At 35.9% G+C, this 14,647-nt stretch overlaps 1 protein-coding gene across 1 annotated transcript in view; it reads left to right on the top strand.

The window, feature by feature from the left end:
* The window catches only part of LOC130625514 (urocanate hydratase-like), a 30,605-nt gene extending 16,188 nt beyond the window's left edge, over positions 1 to 14,417 (top strand). Inside the window, exons 20-24 of the mRNA XM_057440617.1 lie at positions 10,918 to 11,016; positions 11,478 to 11,577; positions 11,710 to 11,840; positions 13,434 to 13,484; positions 14,187 to 14,417. Coding sequence (XP_057296600.1) covers positions 10,918 to 11,016; positions 11,478 to 11,577; positions 11,710 to 11,840; positions 13,434 to 13,484; positions 14,187 to 14,336 — 531 coding nt within the window. The 3' untranslated portion in view covers positions 14,337 to 14,417. The remainder of the gene's footprint in view (positions 1 to 10,917; positions 11,017 to 11,477; positions 11,578 to 11,709; positions 11,841 to 13,433; positions 13,485 to 14,186) is intronic.
* Positions 14,418 to 14,647: the final 230 nt, after the last annotated feature.

Raw genomic sequence — 14,647 nt, 5'->3', positions numbered from 1 at the left:
GCGTGTGTGATTAGAGTGAGGGTCACTGGCACGGTATTAGCTTACCTGTAAACCCATGCGTGTATGATTACAGTGAGGTCACTGGTACGGTATAAACTTACCTGTAAACCCATACATGTGTGATTGGATTGAGGGTCACTGCTACGGTATTAACTTACCTGTAAACCCATGCGTTTGTGATTAGAGTGAGGTTCACTGGCACGGCATTAACTTACCTGTAAACCCATGCGTGTGCGATTAAAGTGAGGGTCACTGGCACGGTATTTGCTTACCTGTAAACCCATGCGTGTGTGATTAGGGTGAGGGTCACTGGCATGGTATTAACTTACCTGTAAACCCATGCAAGTGAGATTAGAGTGAGGGTCACTGGCACGGTATTAACATACCTGTAAACCCATGCGTGTGTGATTAGAGTGAGGGTCACTGGCACGGAATTAACTTACCTGTAAACCCATGCGTGTGTTTTAGAGTGAGGGTCACTGGCACGGTATTAGCTTACCTGTAAACCCATGCGTGTGTGATTATAGTGAGAGTCACTGGCACGGTATTAACTTACCTGTAAACCCATGTGTGTGCTATTAGAGTGAGGGTCACTGGCACGGTATTACCTTACCTGTAAACACATGCGTTTGTGATTAGAGTGAGCGTCACTGGCACGGTATTAACGTACCTGTAAACCCATGCCTGTGCTATTAGACTGAGGGTCACTGGCACAGTATTAGCTTACCTGTAAACCCATGCGTGTGTGATTAGAGTGAGGGTCACTGCCACGGTATTAGCTTACCTGTAAACCCATGCGTGTGTGATTAGAGTGAGGGTCACTGGCGCGGTATTAACTTACCTGTAAACACATGCGTGTGTTTTAGAGTGAGGGTCACTGGCACGGTATTAACTTACCTCTAAACCCATGCGTGTGCGATTACGGTGAGGTCACTGGTACGGTATAAACTTACCTGTAAACCCATGCATGTGTGATTGGATTGAGGGTCACTGCTACGGTATTAACTTACCTGTAAACCCATGCGTTTGTGATTAGAGTGAGGTTCACTGGCACGGCATTAACTTACCTGTAAACCTATGCGTGTGTGATTAGGGTGAGGGTCACTGGCGTGGTATTAACTTACCTGTAAACCCATGCAAGTGAGATTAGAGTGAGGGTCACTGGCACGGTATTAACTTACCTGTAAACCCATGCGTGTGTGATTAGAATGAGGGTCACTGGCACGGAATTAACTTACCTGTAAACCCATGCGTGTGTGATTATAGTGAGAGTCACTGGCACGGTATTAACTTACCTGTAAACCCATGCGTGTGCGATTAGAGTGAGGGTCACTGGCACGGTATTAGCTTACCTGTAAACCCATGCGTGTGTGATTAGAGTGAGGGTCACTGCCACGGTATTAGCTTACCCGTAAACTCATGCGTGTGTGATTAGAGTGAGGGTCACTGGCACGGTATTAACTTACCTGTAAACCCATGCGTGTGTGATTACAGTGAGGGTTACTGCCAGGGTATTAACTTGACTGTACAACCATGCAAGTGAGATTAGAGTGAGGGTCACTGGCACGGCATTAACTAACGTGTAAACTTATACAAGTGCATTTATTTACAGGTAAGGTATTTTGCATAAAAGGCACTGTGATGAGTGGCAGAACTGAAATGCTATGCAAACTTTAAGTACATTTTATACTTTATGTGAGTTTCCTGTGCTTAGAATATATCAATATCCTCATAATAAGCTCGATTTTACGATAGATTTCATTTCACACTCCCTGCGACACTGATGTCTAGAAAGCTAATCAGTTCTTTATCGCTTTCTTACACTTTAGTGCACATTTCGCCTTAATTATTTGTTTCTCTGTTCTATGAGAAAACGCTGAAAGTTATTTAAAAACTGTAAGAAGTTCTTGTTGTCTACTTATTTTAAAATCGTGCAGTAGAGTTACGAGTAGACCAAGGCGTTTTTTTCATTCGCGCCACCTGCTGTTTGATGTGTGTTTGTCATCGCAATAGTTTAGTTAATCAACCTACAATGATGCACGCAAGGTTCTAACCAAAATCAGTTAAGGTTGCTGTTGTTTTTGTTGACTTTGTTTTGCGGACCTCTTCTCTCCTATTAACTTGCTGTGTATTTTTGGTGCGTGTGTGAGGTTTTTTGTGTGAATTTTATATGCGCCATACATCCGCAAGGTAAGGGCGCCTACCTTAAGAACGTTGAAATAAGATAATGCCACCTAACATTGTTAAAATTATGGAGGTGGTGCTCCTTTCGTAGCTATTCTAAAGGTAAAATGAAATGGAAAAACGAACCCAAACGAAGCAACTTTACCTAATTTGAGAAAATTTTGTATAAAGCGATGAACAAAAGAAAAATTTAGCTCGGTATGAAAGTATTTTCTTTACTTGAAAATGTCAATCTTGGTGAACAAATCCTTGTGCGTAAGGCAATGAACAAGATAATTTAAATTGTAGTGCGTATTGCCTCTATTTAATACGATGTGAGTGAAACCAGAGATTCCTGCTAAAAATTTCTATATATTAAGTACTGATAAAAACAACTGTGTTGTGCAATTTCACTATGTTATAAACAAATGGCGGCTGCAAGAGAGAAGCATATTAGTTGTCGATATGCAGCTTGTAAATGCATAATCACAGACCTTTTTTGGCTACAGAATAAAAGAATTTTATCCAGCATTATTTTTTTCTTTTTACCCTAAGTTAATGAAGAAAACGTGACGTAATCTTGTTAAAGCTAAGAAGGAATGGATTTAGGAAAGTACAAAGTTCGCGAGGTGCTTTTTCCACTTTCACGAATATTGCAAAGTTCTTGTAGGCTTAATAAAAAAGAATAAAAGAATAATCGTAATCTCCGTTCCGAGCGAACGTCTCATGACGTTATTGGGTAGGTATGTCATAAGAAACCGCAGAAAAAAACTTTTTAGCTCCGCTGTTTTCCCATTTTTCTTCAGATACACATTTTAAGAGCGCCAAGACAAGATTACATTAGTAATCCATTTTTTGTTTTTTCGTGGAATCACTTACGTGGTAGGTCGTCATTACTAAATCAGTGAAGTGACTCGATAAAATGTCATTAATCGATTTTTTTTTCATTCAACATAGATTGTAAATTCTCTATTACCAGGCCTGCTATCTGCGTGACATTCTCAATCTCTCTTTTTCTTCATTAAACTCTGAAACATCAGAATGCAAACCAATTTCAAGAGTTTTTCTCTTGTAAACTTGTTAGGAGATTCATTTACATCTTGCGTTGTCCCAAAAAAGATCGTCGTCTCTTAGTCAGTCTAATAGCACCTTACGCAAAGTAGGACAGAGTTTTCCACGACGGCGTGGTTCGGAATAATTTTTACGTCTTCGTTACGATGCTGACAGAAGCTTACGCAAGAATTTTACAGGCGGCGATGTAAACAAATCCAAAATTTAAGCGCCAAAGTCGAAAAATGGCAACCTACAGAAATACACGTGAATGTTTGTTATTAGCACATTCAGACGATTTAATTTATGAAGAGGAATTTTTGTTGCTTTTCGATATCAACTTATCGAAAAGTATAGATTTACCTTATTGGGCGTATGATAAATTTGAACTTGAAAATCTGACAGACGATGAATGTAAAACAAAATTTCCTTTTCTAAAAAACGATATTTATTATCTTGGAAATCTTTTACGTACACCTGAAGTCGTTTCTAAGTACAATCGAATCAAAGTAAGTGGTATAGAAGTTCTGTGCATTTTCCTTTAAAGAGTTGCTTATCCTTCAGGTATTGTGACATTATGCTCCGATTTGGTCGTCCAATACCTCAATTGTCCAATATTTCTAATCAAATAATGGACCATATTTATAGAGATTTTAAAAACCTATTGCAAGACCTTAATCATCCACGATTATCGGCTAACCATCTACAGTCGTATGCAAATGCTGTTTATAATAAAGGTTCCACACTGGATAACTGCTGGGGCTTTATTGATGGGAAAGTCCAGGCTATATGTCGCCCAAATAAAAACCAACGTGTTGTGTACAATGAACATAAGAGGGTTCATAGCATTAAATTCCAATCCGTTGTCCCACCTGATGGGATGATTGCTAGTCTATTTGGTCCCTATGAAGGTAGAAAACATGACTCTGGTATGCTGAATGAATCTACACTTTTGCAACGGTTGCAGTAACACTCCTATGGCAGATTTGGCAACTCACTGTGCATATATGGGGATCCAGCCTACCCTTTGCGTGCACAAACAACCATTAGAGGTCCAGCGTTGACTCGGAACCAGGTTTTATATAATAAAGCCACGAGCAAAGTACGAATTTGCCGTAAAATGGGTATTTGGAGACGTTGTAAATTATTTTGCATTTTTGGATTTTAAAAAAGATTTAAAAATAGGCTTACGTGTTGTGAGGGCAATGTATGTTTCTTGTGCAATAATCAGAAATTCACACACGTCTGTATAAATCAACAACACCATTATTTTAACTGTGATCCTTCAATATTACAACAGTATTTCTAGTAAAAAAAAATAGCTAACAAAAACATCAAGTTCCAAGTATTTATAGATTTTTTTTCGAGGTAATGGTAACGATAATATATATATGCACATGTAAATCCGTCTAATCTTTTTTTAATTGTCCATCATTTTAACAAATGGTTGCATTTGTTGTTGCTGAGATTGTTGTTGTGCTAATAACAAGGCATGCTGTTGTTGTTGTGTCGTTAGTTGTTGCTGCACCATGTCATCGATTTGTTTTTTCTGCATTGTTAGCAAATCAACAAGTACTTTTTTTTGGTCTTCAGCTGCCTTTGTTCTTTGATCTATTTTTACTTTACGCACCTCTAACTCTTTCGTCCTTATATCACCATCCTTTTAAGCTATTTTTTGATACGAGAAATTTCTTCACTATGTATGGAATCTGTACGTTTCATCTTTCTAAGCACATTTCTTGCACATATTGCGCTTTTTTCCTCTCATTTTCTACATTTTGGGTTTCATCGTCATAATGTCAAGCAGCTTTTTTGCCATTTTAGAAAATTTCCTCTATACCATTTTTAACCTCAGTTAATTCAGGGTCATTAGTACCTGTGGACTTTTCTTCATTTGCATTTTTCCGCACAATTGCTTTCTCTAGAAACTTATATCGTTCTCTCACATATCTTTGGTTTACCCGAAACACAGGATTAGGTATGGAACATAATATATCTGCAATTTTTGTCCAAGTTTGACCTCGTTTCAGAGTGAAAGGTTTAACCAGGTAAGGTTAAACAGTGAGTATTTCACGAACCAAAGTTTGGTCGTGTTCACTTGTCCATTCCATAGGGCATCTACAAAATAAAATAGTAAAAAATAAACTAATTTAGCAAAGTTTGACTTGCTGGTGATGTAATACTGTGTTTTAAGATTTTGAAAGTCACTAATAAACATATCTATATTATATGCACATATCAAGGGACTATTAGGTACTAGAAAACTCTTTAATTCAGAAAGAAAACTATTGTGGGGTTAAACTGAACAAAAAATTATACTGATGTTTGCTATCTTGCTAGAATTTCTGTCTTTTTCTAGAAGTATTTGTTAAATCTTGAATAGCTGTTTCCTCTTTTCTTTCCATGACAATACGTCCTATTTAACTAAAAAAACATTTCTCTTGCACATAAAACTTCACCGTGGTAAAAATAATGTGGGAAATAAAAAAAATATACTCACGCACTAACCACAACGACAAAACACCTCTTCTTACGTCCAGGGATTTTGTGGAATACGCCGAGCTGGGGTTTTTCCTATAATGCGCATGCGTTGTGGATACAAATAATGTTGTTCTCTATCGTAGAGAACTCCGTCCTACTTTGTGTAAGGTGCCTAATGATGTTTGCATCTCAGGTTATCTTCAGTATAACAAGGTATTTTGAATTTATTTTTTGTTTTCTTTGAAGCATTACAGTACAAAAACTAGGAGTCAGCTGCACGAGAACACCATTTGTGTTTTTCTAAAGCTGGTTTAATATTTAAACAATTCGACATAATTACGCTTGTCTTTTACTTCATTTAAAAGTTGCCATAGGAAATCTGGGTATATTTTATTGCGCCATCGATTAATTTTAAAAGATTAAATATCAGCTTCGTTTGATCCTTTGGCAAATCTTTACGTAAGACATAAATTCCTTCCCACTCGCTTCTTTACATGTTCAATGCACTCGACTTTTTCAATAGTTTTACATTGATATGGATCTGCTCAATGTCATCATTAAATAGCCATCACCAATAGAAGTTTTGTACAGCATAAGATTTCGTTTTAGTACAGAACGTTTAAATATATCCAGTGTTCCTAATGTTGCCATCGAGGACGCATGTCCGTTATGTTCAACGAGTACATTGCTGGCGACCCTTACGTCATACTGCGTTATTTAGTTAGTATAAACACGACTTACACTGTTTTTTATGACAATGTCAATGATTTTCCTATTTGCACCCTCAATACATGAATCAACACTAAGCACGGACGCACAGACACACGTCTATGCCAAGATCTGTCAAACGACGCCATCTTTTCCACCATCTGCTGATCTATTTCCTAGGATAACCCTTTTTTCTCTGAGGATCTATTTCAACAGACAACTAACCTTAATTCATACATACTAGGCATGGATTTGGAAATGTTTCACAAATGTCACAGAATATCAGAAGTGTGAGTTAAGAAAAACTCTTTGTATGATCTGGCTTGTTATTGTTGATATTATTCATTTCATTTTGAAAAAAAGATGAAACATTTGTCCGCGGAAGAAAAAGCAATTATCAGTGTGATGACTATCAACATCATCAGTTGGAAAGATTTGCTTATCCCTGTAGGTATCGTGACATGCCCCGATTTGGTCGTCCAATACCTCAACTGTCCAATATTTCTAATCAAATAATGGACCATATTTATGGAAATTTTAAAAACCTATTGCAAGACCTTTATCATCCACGATTATCGCCCAACCATCTACAGTCGTATGCAAATGCTGTTTATAGTAAAGGTTCCCCACTGGATAACTGCTGGGGCTTTATTGATGGGAAAGTCCAGGCTATATGTCGCCCAAATAAAAACCAACGTGTTGTGTACAATGAACATAAGAAGGTTCATGGCATTAAATTCCAATCCGTTGTCCCACCTGATGGGATAAGTGCTAGTCTATTTGGTCCTATGAAGGTAGAAAACATGACTCTGGTATGCTGAATGAATCTACACTTTTGCAACGGTTGCAGTAACACTCCTATGGCAGATTTGGCAACTCACTGTGCATATATGGGGATCCAGCCTACCCTTTACGTGCACAAACAACCATTAGAGGTCCAGCGTTGACTCGGAACCAGGTTTTATATAATAAAGCCATGAGCAAAGTACGAATTTGCCGTAAAATGGGTATTTGGAGACGTTGTAAATTATTTTGCATTTTTGGATTTTAAAAAAGATTTAAAAATAGGCTTACGTGCTGTGAGGGCAATGTATGTTTCTTGTGCAATAATCAGAAATTCACACACGTCTGTATAAATCAACAACATCATTATTTTAACTGTGATCCTTCAATATTACAACAGTATTTCCTGTAAAAATAAAAGCTAACAAAAACATCAAGTTCCAAGTATTTATAGATTTTTTTTCGAGGTAATGGTAACGATAATATATATATATGCACATGTAAATCAGTCTAATCTTTTTTTTAATTGTCCATCATTTTAACAAATGGTTGCATTTGTTGTTGCTGAGCTTGTTGTTGTGCTAATAACAAGGCATGCTGTTGTTGTTGTGTTGTTTGTTGTTGCTGCATCTTGTCATCGATTTGTTTTTTCTGCATTGTTAGCAATTCAACAAGTACTTTCTGTTGGTCTTCAGCTGCCTTTGTTCTTTGATCTATTTTTACTTTACGCACCTCTAACTCTTTCGTCCTTATATCACCATCCTTTTAAGCTATTTTTTGATACGAGGACTTTCTTCACTATATATGGAATCTGTACGTTTCCTGGTTTCACTACATCTTTCTAAGCACATTTCTTGCACATATTGCGCTTTTTTCCTCTCATTTTCTACATTTTGGGTTTCATCGTCATAATGTCAAGCAGCTTTTTTGCCATTTTGGAAAATTTCCTCTATACCATTTTTAACCTAAGTTAATTCAGGGTCATTAGTACCTGTGGACTTTTCTTCATTTGCATTTTTCCGCATAAATGCTTTCTCTAGAAACTTATATCGTTCTCTCGCATATCTTTGGTTTACCCGAAACACAGGATTAGGTATGGAACATAATATATCTGCAATTTTTGTCCAAGTTTGACCTCGTTTCAGAGTGAAAGGTTTAACCAGGTAAGGTTAAACAGTGAGTATTTCACGAACCAAAGTTTGGTCGTGTTCACTTGTCCATTCCATAGGGCATCTACAATATAAAATAGTAAAAAATAAACTAATTTAGCAAAGTTTGACTTGCTGGTGATGTAATACTGTGTTTTAAGATTTTGAAAATCACTAATAAACATATCTATATTATATGCACATAACAAGGGACTATTAGGTACTAGAAAACTCTTTAATTCAGAAAGAAAACTATTGTGGGGTTAAACTGAACAAAAAATTATACTGATGTTTGCTTTTTCGCTAGAATTTCTGTCTTTTTCTAGAAGTATTTGTTAAATCTTGATTAGCTGTTTCCTCTTTTCTTTCCATGACAATACGTCCTATTAAACTAAAAAAACATTTCTCTTGCACTTAAAACTTCAGTGTGGTAAAAATATTGTGGGAAATAAAAAAGATATACTCACGTACTAGCCACAACGACAAAACACCTCTTCCCACGTCCAGGGTTTTTGTGGAATACGCCGAACTGGGGTTTTCCCTACCATGCGCATGCGTTGTGGATACAAATAATGTCGTTCTCTATCGTACAGAACTCCTACTTTGTGTAAGGTGCCTAATGATGTTTGCATCTCAGGTTATCTTCAGTATTACTAGGTATTTTGAATTTATTTTTTGTTTTCTTTGAAGCATTGCAGTACAAAAACTAGGAGTCAGCTGCACAAGAACACCATTTGTGTTTTTCTAAAGCTGGTTTAATATTTGAACAATTCGACATAACTACGCTTGTATTTTACTTCATTTAAAAGTTCCCATAGCAAATCTGGGTATATTTTATTGCGCCATCGATTAATTTTGCAAGATTAAATATCAGCTTCGTTTGATTCTTTGGCAAATCTTTACGTAAGACATAAATTCCTTCCCACTCGCTTCTTTACATGGTCAGTGCACTCGCCTTTTTCAATAGTTTTACATTGATATGGATCTGCTCAATGTCATCATTAATAAGCCATCACCAATAGAAGTTTTGTACATCATAAGATTTCGTTTTAGTACAGAACGTTTAAATATATCCAGTGTTCCTAATGTTGCCATCAAGGACGCATGTCCGTTATGGTCGACGAGTACATTGCTGGCGACCCTTATGTTATACTGCTTTATTTAGTTAATATCAACACTATATATACTGTTTTTTATGTCAATGTCAATGATTTTCTTAATTGCACCCTCAATACATGAATCAACACTAAGCACGGACGCACAGACACACGTCTATGCCAAGATCTGTAAAACGAGGCCATCTTTTCCACCATCTGCTGATCTATTTCCTAGGATAACCCTTATTTCTTTTGAGGATCTATTTCAACGGACAACTAACCTTGATTCATACATACTAGGCGTGGATTCGGAAATGTTTCACAAATGTCACAGAGTGTGAGTTAAGAAAAACTCTTTGTATGATCTGGCTTGTTATTGTTGATGTAATTCATTTCATTTTGAAAAAGAGATGAAACATTTGTCCGCGGGAGAAAAAGCAATTGTCAGTGTGATGACTATCAACATCATCAGTTGGATTTCTGTAAAAGTATTGGAAGTTGCAAATTTTCTTCGCCTTGTTGTCGTTGTATAATGAACTTTTTTTATCCGTTCTGAAGTTCCATTACTATATGTCCAGAAAATAGTTTGTTTCATGTGTGAACAGATCGTTGAAAGACGGAGAATACTGAACTTTTTGGGTGGGGGTACTTTATAGCATGGAAGGCCTTCTGGTTTCATCTTGTCGCCATTTGAACCATCAGCACTGATTAGGTAGCCTGTTGTTGCCCAACATTTGTTGGAGAGATTACCATTTGCATGAGGTTGTAAGTGTCTTTCATGTTTTCCTGCATCAATTCTTCATCAATATCAATACCGTTACCAATACATAAACTTGTTGTTTTTCGGTTATATTTCATTAAGGGTGCATGTAAAATTTCAAGTTCAGCATAGCCTTAGAATATTCTTAACTTTGGTCTAATTTCATCTTGAATATTCTTAGTGTATTTTTTAAAAAAAGGGCCGTGTTTTTACGGTATTTTTGCATGTAATAGCGTAAAAGAGATGCTAGAAAGTGGGTCAATTAAGATGACTTGAAAAGAATTATAACTCAAAAGACAATTATTGCTTTTTCTTTTCTCAAACAGATACAAAAAAGGTAAATAAATAAAACACAAAAAAATTCCTAAAATACAAACCCTTTAAAAAGTCATCAAGAGACTTAAAAACCTAAACACAAAAGTTTGTCAACATGGCTGTCGTCCCTAGCTTTGATCGTTTGCTTGCATGTAATTGGCGCGAAAAAACTTCCTGATTAGTGATTGGTTTACAACAAACTTGTTAAAATATATCGCTATTGTTATTTCGTGTAATGACTTTGTGTCTCCACAAGCACGACGTTTTTTTTCACGCACAACCAGACGACAGACATCTTTTGACGACAAACCGACATTTAGTATCTAAACATGTGCTTTTGAAGGAGAGAGAATTAAATTGGTTTGATACATTGATCAAGTTTATTGAGTTGTTGATACATGTTTCATTCTAGGTTGTTGGTTCGCAGGCGAGAATACTTTACTGTGATCAAAAAGGACGCTCCGAAGTAGCTGATGCATTTAATAAAGCTATTGCTACTGGTAGAATTAAGGTAAGAATTTGATAAGGAGCTTTTTTCGTTGTTTGGGAATTGTTTTAGCAAAATAAAAGAGTTCGCGAAAACTAATTTTTGTAAAGTTAACAAGTCCTAATATTTCGCAATAATTAAATTTCATAGAGAAAGTAAATAATAATTACATTTTTTTCAATTTTTACCATTTTTCACTCTTGTCGTTATAGTGTCCAAACATATACTGTCTACATATAAGGGTTTGCTTGTCTTCTCGATCGTCAAAATTTCACCTTTTCCTAGAAACAATAGTCCAAAATTGCGGTATCTCGAACGCCTTAAATTTCAATTTCACGGGAGTCATTTTCCTCAATCTCTTGGAGATTCTAGTTACGGCGAGTTGACTGTGTGATATTGGACCAATTCACACGAATAATTATTAACGAAATATTGATCTTAAGGTGTTTCAATTCTTGCCACATGTTTCACTGTTTTTAATTTAGGGTGCTATAGTGATCAGCCGTGACCATCATGACGTCAGCGGCACAGATAGCCCATTTCGCGAAACGTCAAATATTTATGACGGCTCGTCGTTTTGTGCAGGTGAGATTACATTTTGAAAAAAATCATTTTCAAGTCATGAGTATTATCAACAAGCACCCTAAAAAAGAAAAAGGTCACTTTTCTGGGTGACGTATGAGGCCTCTCTTATGATGTAACATAATTTATATGTAGACATGGCTGTGCAGAATTGTATCGGAGACGCATTTCGTGGCGCCACATGGGTGGCACTTCATAATGGCGGTGGGTGTGGCTGGGGTGAAGTAATTAACGGTGGATTTGGTCTTGTCCTTGATGGTTCGGAGGTATGTCAAATTTCAATCCGTGTATAGGAGAAGACAATGCTTTTAAAATTTCGGATATTTTCATATATCAGCTGTAGTATGGCTGTTCCTATTTTACTCATCTTCAGTTTCGGAATGTCTGCCGGACCTTGAAAAGCGTCATTTTTAACCCTGAAAATCCTAATATTTTTGATTCTCTGGAGAAAAACCGTGAAAAACTAAATATGAATGTTTACAAAAACAGTTCTGTTCGGTTGTCATATGTTATCTCGTCATAACGCATTTTTTAGCCTAGTTGACTAAGCTTTCATCGAGGATATCAAATTCAGTTTCTCTCAAACAAAAGCTTAGGCGCAAACACATTGCAGAGTAAATCCCTAAAATTCAAATCCCCGTCATAGTAAACCCCGAATTACAATCAAATCATTAAACACGAAGTCGGCGTGGTCGCATATTACCATTTTAAATAATATAAGAACTAATTATATTTGTTCGGGTGAGTGAGGCCATTCGCGCTTAAAACAATTTCCCGATATTGACCACGTCAGCAAAGAACAATAAAATTAGCCAATCAAAAAGCGCTGTTAGTATTCTGACCGCAGAAAAATCGTTTGAGACCCAGCGTAATTTTTCCCACCTTAGCTATTTCGATTTTCTGGTGGTAAGAAAAATTATGCTTGGTCTCCTTCTAAAATTTTAAATGTTTAGCCAATGTAACCTTTCGGTCTGTTTAACATTCTCCTAGGGATTCTATGTACTTTATTATTTCGGCAATTTTTAAGAAAAATTATAGATCCCTTTCCTTATATCTCGAAATTGATATAACAGATAACATGAAAGCCTATACATTTTCTGAAGGCTGTACAACTTTTTTACAAAATTGTTAAAAAATATACAGACATAAACAGATGGTTGCTAAAAAGAATAAAAACCCTCAAAGCCTTAAAAATGTTGTCTAGAGCGACATAAAAATGCTGAGTTTGATAAAAGATATGAGAGATACAGCCATTTCAAAAAAGTCTTAATATCCTGAGTTCCTTTAGCCTAGCAATTAAAATAAAAGAACTGCTGAGAATAACGAAGTACATGAAGTACAAGTACAGCTAATTTTACACTGCATATATTTTTTGCCCAATTTTTGGCAAAAATCTTGCACAGAAACAATGCAGCCCTAAACACGCTGAAAGGGACATAGATAGGAATAAATGTTTTCGAAAGGTCTAGTATGCCTGATATTTGAATTTTAGCACATAAATTGCAACTGAATGATTTTTGTAGTGTAAGTAGGGCTGAAGAGCTTAGTAGACTAAGTAGGAAAATCACAAAACTACAGCTCTAATATGTAGTATAAAATACGTACATCGGGTTCATAAAGCAGTGTGTGTTGAAAAATCTTCCCTGCCTATTTGTTATTTTAAGCTTTTATCAAAAAAATACACATGCATATGTTCAATGCAACACCCAAGAATTTGGCAATGACTTCATTTAGCACTGGGCTAAGTGGACCCGACACACGACGTAGAACATAAAGTTGCCAAAAATTTGTAGAGCACTTTATTTATGTGTATTTAATAAGGGAGAATAAAAGTTCAATGGTAGCTTTCTATTTTTTAGGGAGCAGGAGAGAGGGCGAAGAAAATGCTTGCATGGGACGTTTCCAATGGTGTAAGTTGTTGAAAGATATTAAAACGGCGTTTTGTCCAAGTACAAACAAAGAACGTTCCTCAAGAGGGGAAATTATTGCAGAAGTTATTTTTGTGATTTTGCACGCTATTCGCAAAATGTCATTTTAAAGAGAAAATCGGGAAAATAAGATTGATTATTCGAAAAAATGTTACCATTTTACTTGGGAAATATGCAAACCATTTACAAAGATTAGTTAGTTTCGCAGTTTCCTAGTGAAAGCTACCAATCGCAAATTAATAATTTTCGCATTTTACATAAAAACTTATTGCATACCTTATCAGTAAAAAAAAAGGGGGCAAAAAAATTAGTCGGCAAAAATATTAGTCACTTGGACAAAATTTAGTCACTTTGCCGACTAAATTTTTGAATTTAGTCACTTTTTGATAACTAAATTTTTGAATTTAATCATTAATAAAGAATAACTGCATAAAACTGATAAAAATTAGCAACAAGAAAGAAAAAACGGCAAAAAATGGTCGGAAAAAAGTTTGATCTGTAATAAAAAAGTCGGCTAAAGACTTTAGCCGACTTTTAGTTTTAGTCGCCAAAACATATTAGTCACCTAACCAAAATTTAGTCACTTTGCCGACTTTTTTTTTTACCTCTAAGGTAATTTGATCTGCAAAATTTCCATTTCAGGTCTTTTAATCACAACAATAAGTTCCTTTTTTTGTCTTTTAGGTTGCACGTCGAGCTTGGTGTGGAAATTCTTATGCGCAGGAAGCTATTAGTAGAGCAATGAGAGAAAATGAGAACTTGGTTGTCACAAACGCTTATAAAGTCGAAGATCTAGATGTTCTGGCAAAAGCTTTTGTCTCACTTGGGAAGTAAACACCATGTTTTTAACGCGAATTCTTTTTTACTTTTATATTTTAAAATTATTAAAATCGAAAATATTATCAACAGAAAAAAGTTTGGATTTTTATTTCAAAGCGTACCTCTGGACTTTAGGGAAATTGTCCTTTTTTAGATATTTCTCTTAATAAGCAAACAGCAGTTCCAGGTGATGACTTCAGTTATTTTGCTTTTAGCATGTTACTAAGGACAAATGTAGACCATTCAAACAGTGACATTATCAAAATTATTAAAATTAGAATTTGTTTTGCTAACTCTAGTGGAAAAGGTTTGTCAATTTTCTGCTC

This window comes from Hydractinia symbiolongicarpus, chromosome 14, assembly GCF_029227915.1.
Source record: "Hydractinia symbiolongicarpus strain clone_291-10 chromosome 14, HSymV2.1, whole genome shotgun sequence".
NCBI lineage: Eukaryota > Metazoa > Cnidaria > Hydrozoa > Anthoathecata > Hydractiniidae > Hydractinia > Hydractinia symbiolongicarpus.
The sequence above is the reverse complement of the archived record's forward strand: the minus strand, read 5'-3'. Positions and strand labels throughout refer to the sequence as shown.